The sequence below is a fragment of the Marmota marmota genome, unplaced genomic scaffold (genome assembly GCF_001458135.2).
Source record: "Marmota marmota marmota unplaced genomic scaffold, marMar, whole genome shotgun sequence".
In the NCBI taxonomy this organism is placed as follows: domain Eukaryota; kingdom Metazoa; phylum Chordata; class Mammalia; order Rodentia; family Sciuridae; genus Marmota; species Marmota marmota.
In genome coordinates, this window is record NW_026000205.1 from 977,005 (window position 1) to 989,975 (window position 12,971).

Here is a 12,971-nt window from a genome sequence, read left to right on the forward strand (position 1 = left end):
TTGGAGCCCCTGCTCATGACGCCAATGTCCACTGTGCCTTCTCACTAATGAAGGCACAATGGGAAAGAAGAAAAGGAGGAAGTGACCCTGGGAGGACCGTGTCACACTGTGTGTGGAGCACAGACTGCAAGTGCAAGGGAATTTATACGCAAATTCAGCAAAAGAAGAAATGGAGAGGGAGAACCAACCCGCAGGGCAATGGAGCTCAGCCAGAGACGAGCGGTTCACACACTTGCAATTTATTCCAGATGAACAGGAGTGACTGTGCCAAGGAGAGGTGGGGCTGCAGGAAGCAGCTGTGGAGATGGGCGTGAGGGGTAAGGAGGGACAAGGTGTCCCCCTAGCAGTTCACATGCCTGGAGGCCAGAAGGGAGAAGCAGGTGAGCAGGAGATTACTACACCCCAGGGACAGCCCAACGGAGCTCTGGAGCACTGGAAAGCAGGGGCATCCTGCAGGGTGCACCCCAACTGGGCCAGGGTGAGAGACCTGGTGGGCTCCACACTAGTGCACTGCCTGGGAAGGGGTTCTGGGTGACGACTCTCTGCAGACACAGTCCTTTGGGAGATTGAGGCATTTCTTTCTTGATGGCCCAGGACAGTCCTGTGAGTTAGGTTGATGGGGTCTATTTTACAGAGGAGGAAGGTGAGGAGTGAAGTCATTTGCTCAAAGTGGGGCTCCTCACTGGTGATGGGGCTGAAACTGGGGCTCCCGTTCTGCCCAGCACCAGGGTGGGGCATCCTCTCTGCCTCTGCTGCTCCATGTCCTAGCAATTGTCCCTGATGTCTCTCTCCCCAGGACACTAGGGTGCTCCTGGAGGCTGTCATTGCAGATCTCCATCTCTGAGAATTCTGTCCTGCTGGTGGCCTCCTGCACCTTGGGCTCTCGAGACTCCAACTCCAGGAAGGTGCAGAAGTCGTAGTGCAGCTCCTGGGGCTCTGGCTCCTCACCCACAGCCAGTGTGGCCTCAGCAGGGGTGGGACCATGTGAGAGGATGTCCAACCAGGATGCATCGTTGGGACCCTGAAGTGGGGCAGGAGTCGGGATCCAATGAGGATGACGGGGCTAGGAAAGAGCAAGGAGGACCCACAAGCCAACCCTTAAATGAGCGTTTAGTCGCCTCTGTTCACCCCACAGAGAAGTACTGTGGTCCCTGCTCTCGTCCACCCAGTCTGGTTCCCTCAGTGCCTGGGATCGTGTGCACCTGGTGCTCGGTCAGTGCCCGTTTCACAAGCCTTCACAGAATCCACGAGGAACACTCATGGGCCCAGTTACCAGCTGGAGAAAAGGGGCTAAATAACCGTTTCCAAACAAAACTAATGAGTGGTCAGCAGGGTTCCTGGCCAGGTCTCTCTGAGTCCAGTGCCCTGGGCCCAGGGGGACAGGGCCCCCCGCAGCAGCCCTGCATATTGCACGGGCACCTGAGCAGGCACCCTTCTGGCCTCGCCCAGTTAGTAGTGGGGAAGGACAAGCAGACATAGCAGTCACCTTCTTAGAGACACCGTCAAACAGCAAATGTCACAAGGTGCACAAGAATGGGCGGTGCCAATGGGCAGGCCTTAGCACAGGCCCGGATGCCCTCAGGGCCCACGCAGCATTTCAGAGGCCAGGCAGGCAAAGGGAACTGGGCAGCATGCCATGAGCCCACGAAACAAAGGCTACTGTGCCTTGGGACTCATCTTGCCCAGATTAGGGGTGGACTCTCTGCGCCCAGCTCCTGGGAGGGATTATCTTCCCTCAGGCCCCGCCTGACAGAAGGATCTGCGTTCCCCTGGGAACCTCAGGCCAGACGGGTTGACCTACGCTTACCTATGCTAATGGTGTGGTTTATGGTGGCCACATAGGGTCATATGGCATCAGTTTGATCTTTGGCGGAGCTAGACACCAAGTGACTGAGGCCAGCCACATAGGTGAGAGTGTCAGTGTGACCAGTCCCTAGTGGAGCCTTGGATGCCAAGGCCGGGTGGAATTCCTGGTTGCAATACTGCTACCTGCTGTCAGGCTCTGGCCCTGGAGATGAGGTGCTATTGGAGAGACTCCAATGGGACAGGACCACTGGGACCTCCTGTCACCCACCCCACCCCTGTGCCTCTTGCTTCACAGCTGATGTCAGGCTTGGAACACGTGAGGCTTCCAACAGACCATGGCCGTTTGGGGGATATTTCTGTGGCTTCCTGCCTTGCTGAGGAGTGAGGAGAAGGGAAGGGGTGAGGGGTTCAGAGAGAAATGAAGAGACGGAGTGGAAGGGGCTAAAGTGAGTCCAGGCAGTGGGTGGTCAACCTGGGTGGCCATGGCCTTGAGAGCAGGGAAGGGCCTTGGCTGGGAAGTTCCAGGACACTAGACTGGGACTGGGGCCATGTTGGTGGGGACACAGGAGCAAAGCCAATTTGTCATAATGAGTCCCCTGGCTGTCCAGAGGTTCTGGCCCGGCCACCTAGGGAGGTGGGGGCTGGAGGACAGTAGGATCCTCACACTCACCCCACAGACAGGGCCCAGGTCAACGGGGGTGTCCTGTTGTGCAGTTCCTGTTGGGCTGGCAGCTTTCTTCCTGCGAGTCTTTAACCTGAAGGAGGAGACTGGGCCACTCAGCCACCTGTGGGCTCAGACCTTGGGGTGGGACTTCTGTGGGCCCTGCTAAAATAGCCTAGAAAGCCTACCAAGGCCCAGGAGTCAGGGGACATGTCTCACTGAGTGACTCCTGGGATAATGGGCAGGGCACAGACCCCTGCTTTGATCCTCTGGCCCAAGGCCACTCATAGGCACTGGCCTGTCAGACCCTCCAGTGGGGCCTGTAGGGTCCTGGGGACACACCCTCCCTCCACACCTGGCATCCTGCCCAGGAAAAACACTCACCAGAAGACGAGGCAGGCACCGAGGGAGAGTAGAGCGGCCCCACCAGCAGCCCCCAATGTCCCCAGCAGGACTCCCCTGAGCTCTGGCTTCCCTACAGGCAAGTGGGGTTCATGGTGAAGGCCTCTGAACCCCAGGACCCCGTCCTCCCCACACACCTGGAGCCCTTCATCCCAAACAGCCAAACAACGAGTCCTCTGTCCACCCCTTCCATCCAGGCTCAGCCCATGGCCCCAAGCCCTGTCCTTGGTCACTCCTCAGATCCACCTCCCTAAACCTGGGCCACCACAGGCCCCTGACCTGGCAGCAGCAGGACGGTGGCGCTCTGGGTGCCCTGGGCGTTCTGGGCCTCACAGCTCAGCCTGAGGTCGGAGCTGAGCGCCCTGTGGAGGCTCAGGGAGCTGTTGGCCCAGGGCCCCTCGGAGCTGGAGGTGACCCTGAGGGAGGCATTGCTGCTGTTCCCCTCCAGCAGCCCCTCCCCCAGGCGCCAGTGCAGGGAGGGGGCCGGCCAGGCGCGGGAGGAGCAGCTGCAGAGCAGAGCCTGGGCCTCCCAGGAGCAGGAGGGTCCCAGCAGCCTTGGGGGGTCTGAGGAGCGAGGAGAAGGGTCAGCAGATGCCACCTCGTCCCGACCCCAGGCGTGCCCTCCCTCCCCTCCCGCACTCACAGTGCACAGAGAGGCTCAGGGAGAGGTGCTGGGAGCCCAGGGGGCTGCGGGCATGGCAGGTGAATTCTCCTCCATGCTCTGTCTGCACCCGGGGCAGCTCCAGGAGCCCAGGGTCGGAAAGCCACTCAGGGCTCAGGGTCTGCATCCCCCAGGTCCAGCTCAGCCTGGCTGGGGGGTTGCTATGGGCGACACAGACCAGGCGCAGGCTTTGGCCCTCCAGGACTGGCAGAATCTGTCAGTGCCATTGTATGGTGTGTGATCTTAACTGGACAAAGCGGCTTTGAAAGACAGAGGCCCAGGGCATCAGAACCCTAGGCCAGGCTCAGCTCTGTCTATGTCTATGTCTCTGTCTGTCCCTCTCCAGCCCCAGTGGCCCAGGGAAACTTCTCACATCTGGAAGTCCAGAAAGGCCAGTTCTTGCGGCTCCTCTGTGCTGCTGACAGCCATCCCCCGGCCACTCTGAGCTGGGTCCTGGAGGACAGAGTCCTCTCCTGGTCCTGCCCCTTGGGCCCCAGAACCCTGGAGCTGCAGCTGCCCGTGGTGAAGCCTGGAGATTCGGGGCTCTACACCTGCCGAGCAGAGAACAGGCTGGGCACCCAACAGGGCACCCTGGACCTCTCTGTGCAGTGTGAGTGTGTCCAGAAGGTCCTGGGTCTGGGAGGGGAGCAGAGGAGGGCAGGGGCCATGACAGGGTCCCAGAGCTGTGGGGGGCCTAGAACCCCAGGGCCCTGGCACCAGGCTTCTGTCCTGCTCGACCACTGGGCAGTCAGTGTGGGGACCCAGCTCGTGATTCTGCCTCCCACCACCTCAGTGTCCTGGGCTGGATCCTCTGCCCAGAGGGAAGCCCCAGCCCACCTGGAGCTGGTTCCTGTCTCCATTGCAGATCCTCCAGAGGACCTGAGGGTGACGGTTTCCCAAGAAAATAGGACAGGTAGGAAGGGCAGAGAGGAAGCAGGGCCTCTGGGTGCCCCGTTGCGGGCCCAGGTGACGGGGCCACAGGTCAGTTCTGCCTCTTCCCTTCCCTAGTCACGGAAGTCATCAGGAATGGCACGTCCTTGCCAGTCCTGGAGGGCCAAAGCCTGCGCCTGGTCTGTGTCACCCACAGCAACCCCCCAGCCAGGCTGAGCTGGACCTGGGGGATGCAGACCCTGAGCCCTGAGTGGCTTTCCGACCCTGGGCTCCTGGAGCTGCCCCGGGTGCAGACAGAGCATGGAGGAGAATTCACCTGCCATGCCCGCAGCCCCCTGGGCTCCCAGCACCTCTCCCTGAGCCTCTCTGTGCACTGTGAGTGCGGGAGGGGAGGGAGGGCACGCCTGGGGTCGGGACGAGGTGGCATCTGCTGACCCTTCTCCTCGCTCCTCAGACCCCCCAAGGCTGCTGGGACCCTCCTGCTCCTGGGAGGCCCAGGCTCTGCTCTGCAGCTGCTCCTCCCGCGCCTGGCCGGCCCCCTCCCTGCACTGGCGCCTGGGGGAGGGGCTGCTGGAGGGGAACAGCAGCAATGCCTCCCTCAGGGTCACCTCCAGCTCCGAGGGGCCCTGGGCCAACAGCTCCCTGAGCCTCCACAGGGCGCTCAGCTCCGACCTCAGGCTGAGCTGTGAGGCCCAGAACGCCCAGGGCACCCAGAGCGCCACCGTCCTGCTGCTGCCAGGTCAGGGGCCTGTGGTGGCCCAGGTTTAGGGAGGTGGATCTGAGGAGTGACCAAGGACAGGGCTTGGGGCCATGGGCTGAGCCTGGATGGAAGGGGTGGACAGAGGACTCGTTGTTTGGCTGTTTGGGATGAAGGGCTCCAGGTGTGTGGGGAGGACGGGGTCCTGGGGTTCAGAGGCCTTCACCATGAACCCCACTTGCCTGTAGGGAAGCCAGAGCTCAGGGGAGTCCTGCTGGGGACACTGGGGGCTGCTGGTGGGGCCGCTCTACTCTCCCTCTGTGCCTGCCTCGTCTTCTGGTGAGTGTTCTTCCTGGGCAGGATGCCAGGTGTGGAGGGAGGGTGTGTCCCCAAGACCCCACAGGCCCCACTGGAGGGTCTGACAGGCCAGTGCCTATGAGTGGCCTTGGGCCAGAGGATCAGAGCAGGGGTCTGTGCCCTGCCCATTATCCCAGGAGTCACTCAGTGAGACATGTCCCCTGACTCCTGGGCCTTGGTAGGCTTTCTAGGCTATTTTAGCAGGGCCCACAGAAGTCCCACCCCAAGGTCTGAGCCCACAGGTGGCTGAGTGGCCCAGTCTCCTCCTTCAGGTTAAAGACTCGCAGGAAGAAAGCTGCCAGCCCAACAGGAACTGCACAACAGGACACCCCCGTTGACCTGGGCCCTGTCTGTGGGGTGAGTGAGGATCCCACTGTCCTCCAGCCCCCGCCTCCCCAGGTGGCCGGGCCAGAACCTCTGGACAGCCAGGGGACTCATTATGGCAAATAGGCTTTGCTCCTGGGTCCCCTCCAAGACGGTCCCAGTCCCAGTCTAGTGTCCTGGAACTTCCCAGCCAAGGCCCTTCCCTGCTCTCAAGGCCATGGCCACCCAGGTTGACCACCCACTGCCTGGACTCACTTCAGCCCCTTCCACTCCGTCTCTTCATTTCTCTCTGAACCCCTCACCCCTTCCCTTCTCCTCACTCCTCAGCAAGGCAGGAAGCCACAGAAATATCCCCCAAACGGCCATGGTCTGTTGGAAGCCTCACGTGTTCCAAGCCTGACATCAGCTGTGAAGCAAGAGGCACAGGGGTGGGGTGGGTGACAGGAGGTCCCAGTGGTCCTGTCCCATTGGAGTCTCTCCAATAGCACCTCATCTCCAGGGCCAGAGCCTGACAGCAGGTAGCAGTGTTGCCACCAAGAATTCCACCCGGCCTTGGCATCCAAGGCTCCACTAGGGACTGGTCACACTGACACTCTCACCTATGTGGCTGGCCTCAGTCACTTGGTGTCTAGCTCCGCCAAAGATCAAACTGATGCCATATGACCCTATGTGGCCACCATAAACCACACCATTAGCATAGGTAAGCGTAGGTCAACCCGTCTGGCCTGAGGTTCCCAGGGGAACGCAGATCCTTCTGTCAGGCGGGGCCTGAGGGAAGATAATCCCTCCCAGGAGCTGGGCGCAGAGAGTCCACCCCTAATCTGGGCAAGATGAGTCCCAAGGCACAGTAGCCTTTGTTTCGTGGGCTCATGGCATGCTGCCCAGTTCCCTTTGCCTGCCTGGCCTCTGAAATGCTGCGTGGGCCCTGAGGGCATCCGGGCCTGTGCTAAGGCCTGCCCATTGGCACCGCCCATTCTTGTGCACCTTGTCACACTTGCTGTTTGACGGTGTCTCTAAGAAGGTGACTGCTATGTCTGCTTGTCCTTCCCCACTACTAACTGGGCGAGGCCAGAAGGGTGCCTGCTCAGGTGCCTGTGCAATATGCAGGGCTGCTGCGGGGAGCGCTCTGCCCCTGGGCCCAGGGCACTGGACTCAGAGAGACCTGGCCAGGAACCCTGCTGACCACTCATTAGGTTGTGTTTGGAAATGGTTATTTAGCCCCATTTTCTCCAGCTGGTAACTGGGCCCATGAGTGTTCCTCATGGATTCTGTGAAGGCTTGTGAAACGGGCACTGACCGAGCACCAGGTGCACGCGATCCCAGGCACTGAGGGAACCAGACTGGGTGGACAAGAGCAGGGACCACAGTCCTTCTCTGTGGGGTGAACAGAGGCGACTAAACACTGAGTTGGGGGTTGGCTTGGGGGTCCTCCTCACTCTTTCCCAGCCCTGTCATCCTCATTCGATCCCGACTCCTGCCCCACTTCAGGGTCCCAAGGATGCATCCTGGTTGGACAGCCCGTCATATGGTCCCACCCCCACTGAGGCCAGGCTGGCCGTGGGAGAGGAGCCAGAGCCCCAGGAGCTGCACTACGCCTCCCTCAGCTTCCTGGAGTTTGAGCCTAGAGAGCCCAAGGTGCAGGAGGCCACCAGCAGGACAGAATACTCAGAGATCAAGATCTGCAATGGCAGCCTTCAGGAGCAGCCGGATGTCCTGGGGAGAGAGACATCAGGGACAATTCCTAGATCAGCAGTTCTCCATGTGCACAGGAAGTGGAGCAGCACAGAGGATGCCCCGCCCTGGTGCTGGGTGGAACAGGAGCCCCAGTTTCAGTCTCATCACCCGACATTGTGAGGAACCCAACTTTGAGCAAATGACTTCACTCCTCACCTTCCTCCTCTGTAAAATAGACCCCATCAACCTAACTCACAGGACTGTCCTGGGCCATCAAGAACAAACTGCCTCAAGGGGCTAGGGCTATAGCTCAGTGGCTGAGCACTCGCTCACATGCCTGAGGCACTGGGTTCGATCCTCAGCACCACATACGAAAATAAATAAATAAAACAACGATATTAAAAAAAAGAAGAAGAAAGAAATGCCTCAAGCCCCCAAGGGACTGTGTCTGCAGAGAGTCGTCACCCAGAACCTCTTCCCAGGCAGTGCACTAGTGTGGAGCCCACCAGGTCTCTCACCCTGGCCCAGTTGGGGTGCACCCTGCAGGATGCCCCTGCTTTCCAGTGCTCCAGAGCTCCGTTGGGCTGTCCCTGGGGTGTAGTAATCTCCTGCTCACCTGCTTCTCCCTTCTGGCCTCCAGGCATGTGAACTGCTAGGGGGACACCTTGTCCCTCCTTACCCCTCACGCCCATCTCCACAGCTGCTTCCTGCAGCCCCACCTCTCCTTGGCACAGTCACTCCTGTTCATCTGGAATAAATTGCAAGTGTGTGAACCGCTCGTCTCTGGCTGAGCTCCATTGCCCTGCGGGTTGGTTCTCCCTCTCCACTTCTTCTTTTGCTGAATTTGCGTATAAATTCCCTTGCACTTGCAGTCTGTGCTCCACACACAGTGTGACACGGTCCTCCCAGGGTCACTTCCTCCTTTTCTTCTTTCCCATTGTGCCTTCATTAGTGAGAAGGCACAGTGGACATTGGCGTCATGAGCAGGGGCTCCAACGTGTGCTAGCAGCAAGTGAAGGCCCTGGCTGCCACTCCTCAGCTTCCCTGGCCAAGGCTCACCAGCGCTCCTCCCCTCAGGAGGACACTGCACGTCTTGGCCAATGACTTGTATTTTATACCTTAATTTAATTTATTTATTTTTATGTGGTGCTGAGGATCCAACTCAATGCCTCACATGTGCTAGGCAAGCGCTCTGCCACTGAGCCACAACTCCAGCCCTTGGTCAATGACTTTTCACAATGGTGTCCTTGACCAAAAAGAACACTGTTGTCAAGTTTTGTTCCTCTTTTCAAGAGGACACTTGGTGATTCCAACTTTCCATCCTGCTACAGCAGTCAGTATCATCCCATAAAATACTGAATTCTGAAATGGGTAAAATCTTTTTCAAAAACAGTCATGGCAAATACTACAACCACGTGTTAGAGGATATCAAGACTGTCTTTTCCCCTTCTAATTAATGTCCCTCTGAAGAACAGCCTGGACACCTGAAGGAACACATTTTCATCAACCCTTTCTTTATCACATCTGAAATTTCTCATCAACAATGTAGCACTCACCCTGCTGTCTGTTCTTTTTTGTTAACATTTTTTAGTTGTAGATGGACACTGTACCTTTGTTATTTAACTTTATGTGGTACTGAGCATCAAACCTAGTGCCTCACACGTGGTAGGTGAGCACTTTACCACTGACCACAGCCCCAGCCCCTGCTCTCTGTTATATGTATGATCCAATTGATAAAAACCAAACTATTAGAAACTATAAATAAGAAATGAAAGACTTAACTCCATAGATTATTTTACATCAAGATTTTTTTTGCCAGGTGAGGGGATGCACACTTATAATCCTAGTGACTAGGGCGGTTGAGGCAGGAGGATCACAAGTTTGAGGCGAGCCCTAGCAATTTCGAGAGGCCCTGAGTAAGTTAGTGAGACTCTGTCTCCAAACAAAAATTGAAAAAGGCTTGGGATGCAGTTCAGTGGTAAAGCACCCCTGGGTTCTATCCCCAGGACCAGAAAAAAAGGAAGAAAAGAAGAAAAGAAAGAAAGAAGAAAAGCAAGCAAGCAATGAAGTCAAACATTTTGGGAGACTCTTGGCTGTGGCTCAGCTAGACTTCAGAGTCCCCAGGTTCCCATGTGGGAAGCTTGGTCCACAGCGTGGTGCTGCTGAGGTGGGGGGGCCTTGCTGAAGGGGATTAGCTCATGGGTGCTGTCCTCAGAGGAGATTAATCCTCCTCCCAAGAAGAGCAAGCGTGACTCCCCTCTCCACCTTTTTGTAGTGCTGGGGATCAAACCCAGGGCCTCCCATATGCCAGCCAGGTGCCCTTCCCCTGAGCCACACCCCCGCTGGGCCCCTCTCTGGCTTCCAGTCACTCTAAGGTCTCTGTTTCTCCCACACTCCTGCCACTGTGGTGCCATGTGCCACAGGGTCCTTTCCAGACACGCCACGCTTTTGAAACTCCAGAACTGTGAGCCCAACACACCTTTTTGCTTTACATAGTCCCCGCCTCAGGAGTTTTGTTATATCAACAGAGAGGGGACTAAGAGGCTTTTCATCAGTCTACAGGATGAGTTCTTTGCTTCATGGAAATAAAACCAGCATTCTCTCATGGGGGTTTTCAATGCAAGAGAACTGAAAATACAGCATGGTAGAAATTCAAAGAAAAAAAGAACTAAAAGAAATCCTTTAGCTGCTCAGTTCTAACAGTATAAGGGAAGTGGGGTCAGGCCATACACTTCTTTACATAGCAAAGTGGTTAAGCTGCTCTGCAGGAAAAGCCTCCAAATTTGATTTGAAACCAATTCGTCTAGAATGGGCATAGGCAGAAGTCCACTCCGCTGGTCAATGACCTTTAGACATCAGAAACTCAGAATCTGCTATGCAGAACGTGGTAACTGCCCCCAAAAGAATCCTGTGACCTGTCGAGAGGAAGGGCAGCAGTCCATTTCTATGCAAGAGGACCCCAAAACCTCCCCCTCTTGCCCTCTGAGCACAAGCAGCTGCTCCCTGCCCCTTCCTAGAAGCTTCTCAGTTACCAAGTGGCTGGAGAGACAGATTCCAGCCTTTGCTCTCTGTCCCTGATGAGTGGCCCTCAACACGCAGCTTTTCCTTTTTCCGGTGCCACAGCATGCTCTGTGCGGGCTGGGCAGCCAGCTCTTGGTCTGTATTATAAGGGCTTGGTAAGAACAACTTCATGACAAGCCTCCTCTGCCCCAGGAAGGCGTCAGGAGCTGTGTGAAGGGCTTGTTGTGCAATGTGGCCCCACAGCCAGCACCTTCCCCCAGCCGTCCACCCCGGGCTTCCACTTGGAATCAGCACCGTCCACACCTCCCACCAACAGCCACCAAAATCTGTATTTGTGGCATCTCAATCCACAAATTGAGTGGCATTGAGATGCCACAAATCATCGATGTGATGTTTCCCACTAAATTGCAACTCACTGAGAGTCTGTGGTCACCGCTCAAGTCTCCTGTGGAAGGGATTCTACCTGCAGTCACCTTAAGAGCAAGCTTTTTTCAAGAGAAAAATATTTCAAAGCCAAGACCCGACCTTTTAGGGTGATTTATTCTGCAGCAAAGAACCTGCTCTGCAGTAGCAAATGCCAAGGACAGGCTGCTCAGCCTGAGACAGGCGCAGGGGAAGAAAAAAGAATTCCCTGGGTGACCTGGGATTCTTGGTTGCCAGGGATGGAGACGCCTCTTTAATCAAGTGGGCAATGTCTTGTTTCTTGGAAGCTGACAACTCCAGGATGGGTCTGGCTTCAGGCGTGGCGGGATTCAGGGCTCAGTGAGCTCACCAGGGTGTCCTTGCCTGAAGATGGCTCCATTTCAGGTATTTTGATGAAACCTTGAGATGACCCCACCAAGCAGCCCACACGAGGGTATCCGTGGGAGCTCAGGAGAATGTTCTCGGATAGTGTGTCCTCAGATGTGGGGTCTGATCAGCTCCTGTGTTCATCTCTGAGCCACACACCAGCCCTTGAACCGTCGGGCCCCCGTCTAGCTGCCACATGTAGCACTGCAAGGATGTCCCCTGATAAGACCTGCAGAACCTTCCAGATGAACCCAGCCCTAACTACTGCCCTGAAGCATCCTAACACATGAAATAGGGCTAGTTGGGTGGTTTGTCATGAAGCAATAGGTGTGCAGTACACTTACTACAGAGATTAGGGGTTTTATCTCTGCTTTGCAGTGCTGGGGATGGAACCCAGGCCTCTCACCTGCTAGGCAAGGGCTCTACCACTGAGCTAGCCCCCAGCCCCAGGGTTTGCTTTTTAAAATTTTATTTAATTTATTTTTAGTACATAATATTTATACATAATAGTAAGGTTCCTTTTGACCGGAACTTGCTTTTGAATGTAGGACTGTAGGGAAGGGGGACACGGCTCAGTGGTTTAGTGACTCTGGGTTCAATTCCTGGTAGAAAAAAAAAGTTGAGAATATAGCTCAGTTGATAGAGTGCTTGCCTTCAATGCACAAGGCCCTGGGTTCAATCCTCAGCACCAAAAAAGAGAATATAGGACTAGGGCCTGGGGCTGGAAGGGGACAGGAACTTTCACTTTTATGCCACACATTTCAGTTTGGTTCAAGTGATTTTATAAGCAAATAATATATTGGAATTTAAACCAAAACATGATAAAGGAGAAGAGGAATAAAGAATTTATATTGCCAGAAAGTTGGAGAAAATCTGTTTCTCAACACAACCTTGGCTAAATGAATTATGGTACATTCATAGCTTGGATTGTGGTACCCACACACAGACTGTTGTTTTGCAAATGTTTTCAAACTCAGAGCTACAAGCACGTATAGAAATACAAGCACACAGCCTAAGCCTCCTTTCACAAAGCGTCTCCTGACCTCCTACAAGACACTTGTGTTTTTGTTTATGCCTTTTGATGTTTTTAAATCCTGTTCCTGACAGGCATGGTGGCACACTCCTGAAGTCCCTGCAACTCAGGAGACTGAGACAGGAGAATCAAAAGTTTGAGGCCAGTCTGGGCAACTTAGCGAAACCCCGTTTCAAAATATAAAATAAAAAGGGCTGGGGATGTGGCTCAATGGTAGAGCACTCCCTGGGTTCAACTGCTCATACCAAAAACAAACAGAAAATTGATGTGTCTGTGAGGGGTGGCTTGGTTTCATTTTGTCTGTGTGTTTTATGGGGAGCTCCAGGCTGTCAAGAAACCCACAAGGACACAGCACACATGAATGGTCTCTTTATGGGTAAAGGAGAGCAACTTTTTTTTTAAGGTTTTCTTTTCTTAAATTTTTTTTTTAGAAGTTGATGGACCTTTATTTCATTCATTTATTTGTATGCAGTGCTGAGAATCGAAGCCAGTGCCTCACACCTGCTAGGCAAGTGCTCTACCACTGAGCCACCACCCCAGCTCAGGAGGGCAACTTTTTATGTCAGAATATCTGAATTGTAGCTTGGTGGCAGAGCGCTTGCTCAGCATGCAAGAGGCCCTGGGTTCCATCCCCAGCACACCAAAAAAAAAAAAA

At 55.4% G+C, this 12,971-nt stretch overlaps 2 protein-coding genes across 2 annotated transcripts; one reads left to right on the plus strand and one right to left on the minus strand.

Annotated features, from left to right (window-relative positions):
* Positions 1–217: 217 nt before the first annotated feature.
* LOC107151710 (sialic acid-binding Ig-like lectin 11) lies at positions 218–3,677 on the minus strand. The gene is made up of 5 exons (XM_015497091.2): positions 3,513–3,677; positions 3,149–3,433; positions 2,852–2,942; positions 2,477–2,561; positions 218–1,021 (listed from the first exon to the last, which is right to left on the minus strand). Exons 1-5 carry the CDS (start codon positions 3,655–3,657, stop codon positions 680–682), a joined length of 948 nt encoding a protein of 315 aa, XP_015352577.2. The 5' UTR covers positions 3,658–3,677; the 3' UTR covers positions 218–679.
* Positions 3,678–3,693: 16 nt separating this feature from the next.
* On the plus strand, positions 3,694–8,243 carry LOC107151557 (sialic acid-binding Ig-like lectin 11). The gene is made up of 8 exons (XM_048791218.1): positions 3,694–3,746; positions 3,833–4,140; positions 4,396–4,443; positions 4,539–4,796; positions 4,876–5,160; positions 5,367–5,457; positions 5,718–5,832; positions 7,288–8,243. The coding sequence occupies exons 1-8, from the start codon at positions 3,694–3,696 to the stop codon at positions 7,651–7,653; spliced, it is 1,524 nt and encodes a 507-aa protein (XP_048647175.1). The 3' UTR covers positions 7,654–8,243.
* Positions 8,244–12,971: the final 4,728 nt, after the last annotated feature.

What these genes read in the sequence shown, in the direction of transcription:
- LOC107151557 (XM_048791218.1), top strand. Translation starts at nt 3,694, where the DNA reads ATGGGCGACACAGACCAGGCGCAGGCTTTGGCCCTCCAGGACTGGCAG. An exon ending in TTCCCAAGAAAATAGGACAG is followed by an intron (nt 4,444 to 4,538) that starts GTAGGAAGGGCA and finishes TCCCTTCCCTAG; the next exon opens with TCACGGAAGTCATCAGGAAT. An exon ending in TGTGCCTGCCTCGTCTTCTG is followed by an intron (nt 5,458 to 5,717) that starts GTGAGTGTTCTT and finishes CTGAGCCCACAG; the next exon opens with GTGGCTGAGTGGCCCAGTCT.
- LOC107151710 (XM_015497091.2), bottom strand. Translation starts at nt 3,657, where the DNA reads ATGCAGACCCTGAGCCCTGAGTGGCTTTCCGACCCTGGGCTCCTGGAG. An exon ending in CACCGTCCTGCTGCTGCCAG is followed by an intron (nt 2,943 to 3,148) that starts GTCAGGGGCCTG and finishes ACTTGCCTGTAG; the next exon opens with GGAAGCCAGAGCTCAGGGGA. An exon ending in ACCTGGGCCCTGTCTGTGGG is followed by an intron (nt 1,022 to 2,476) that starts GTGAGTGTGAGG and finishes GCCCCACTTCAG; the next exon opens with GGTCCCAACGATGCATCCTG.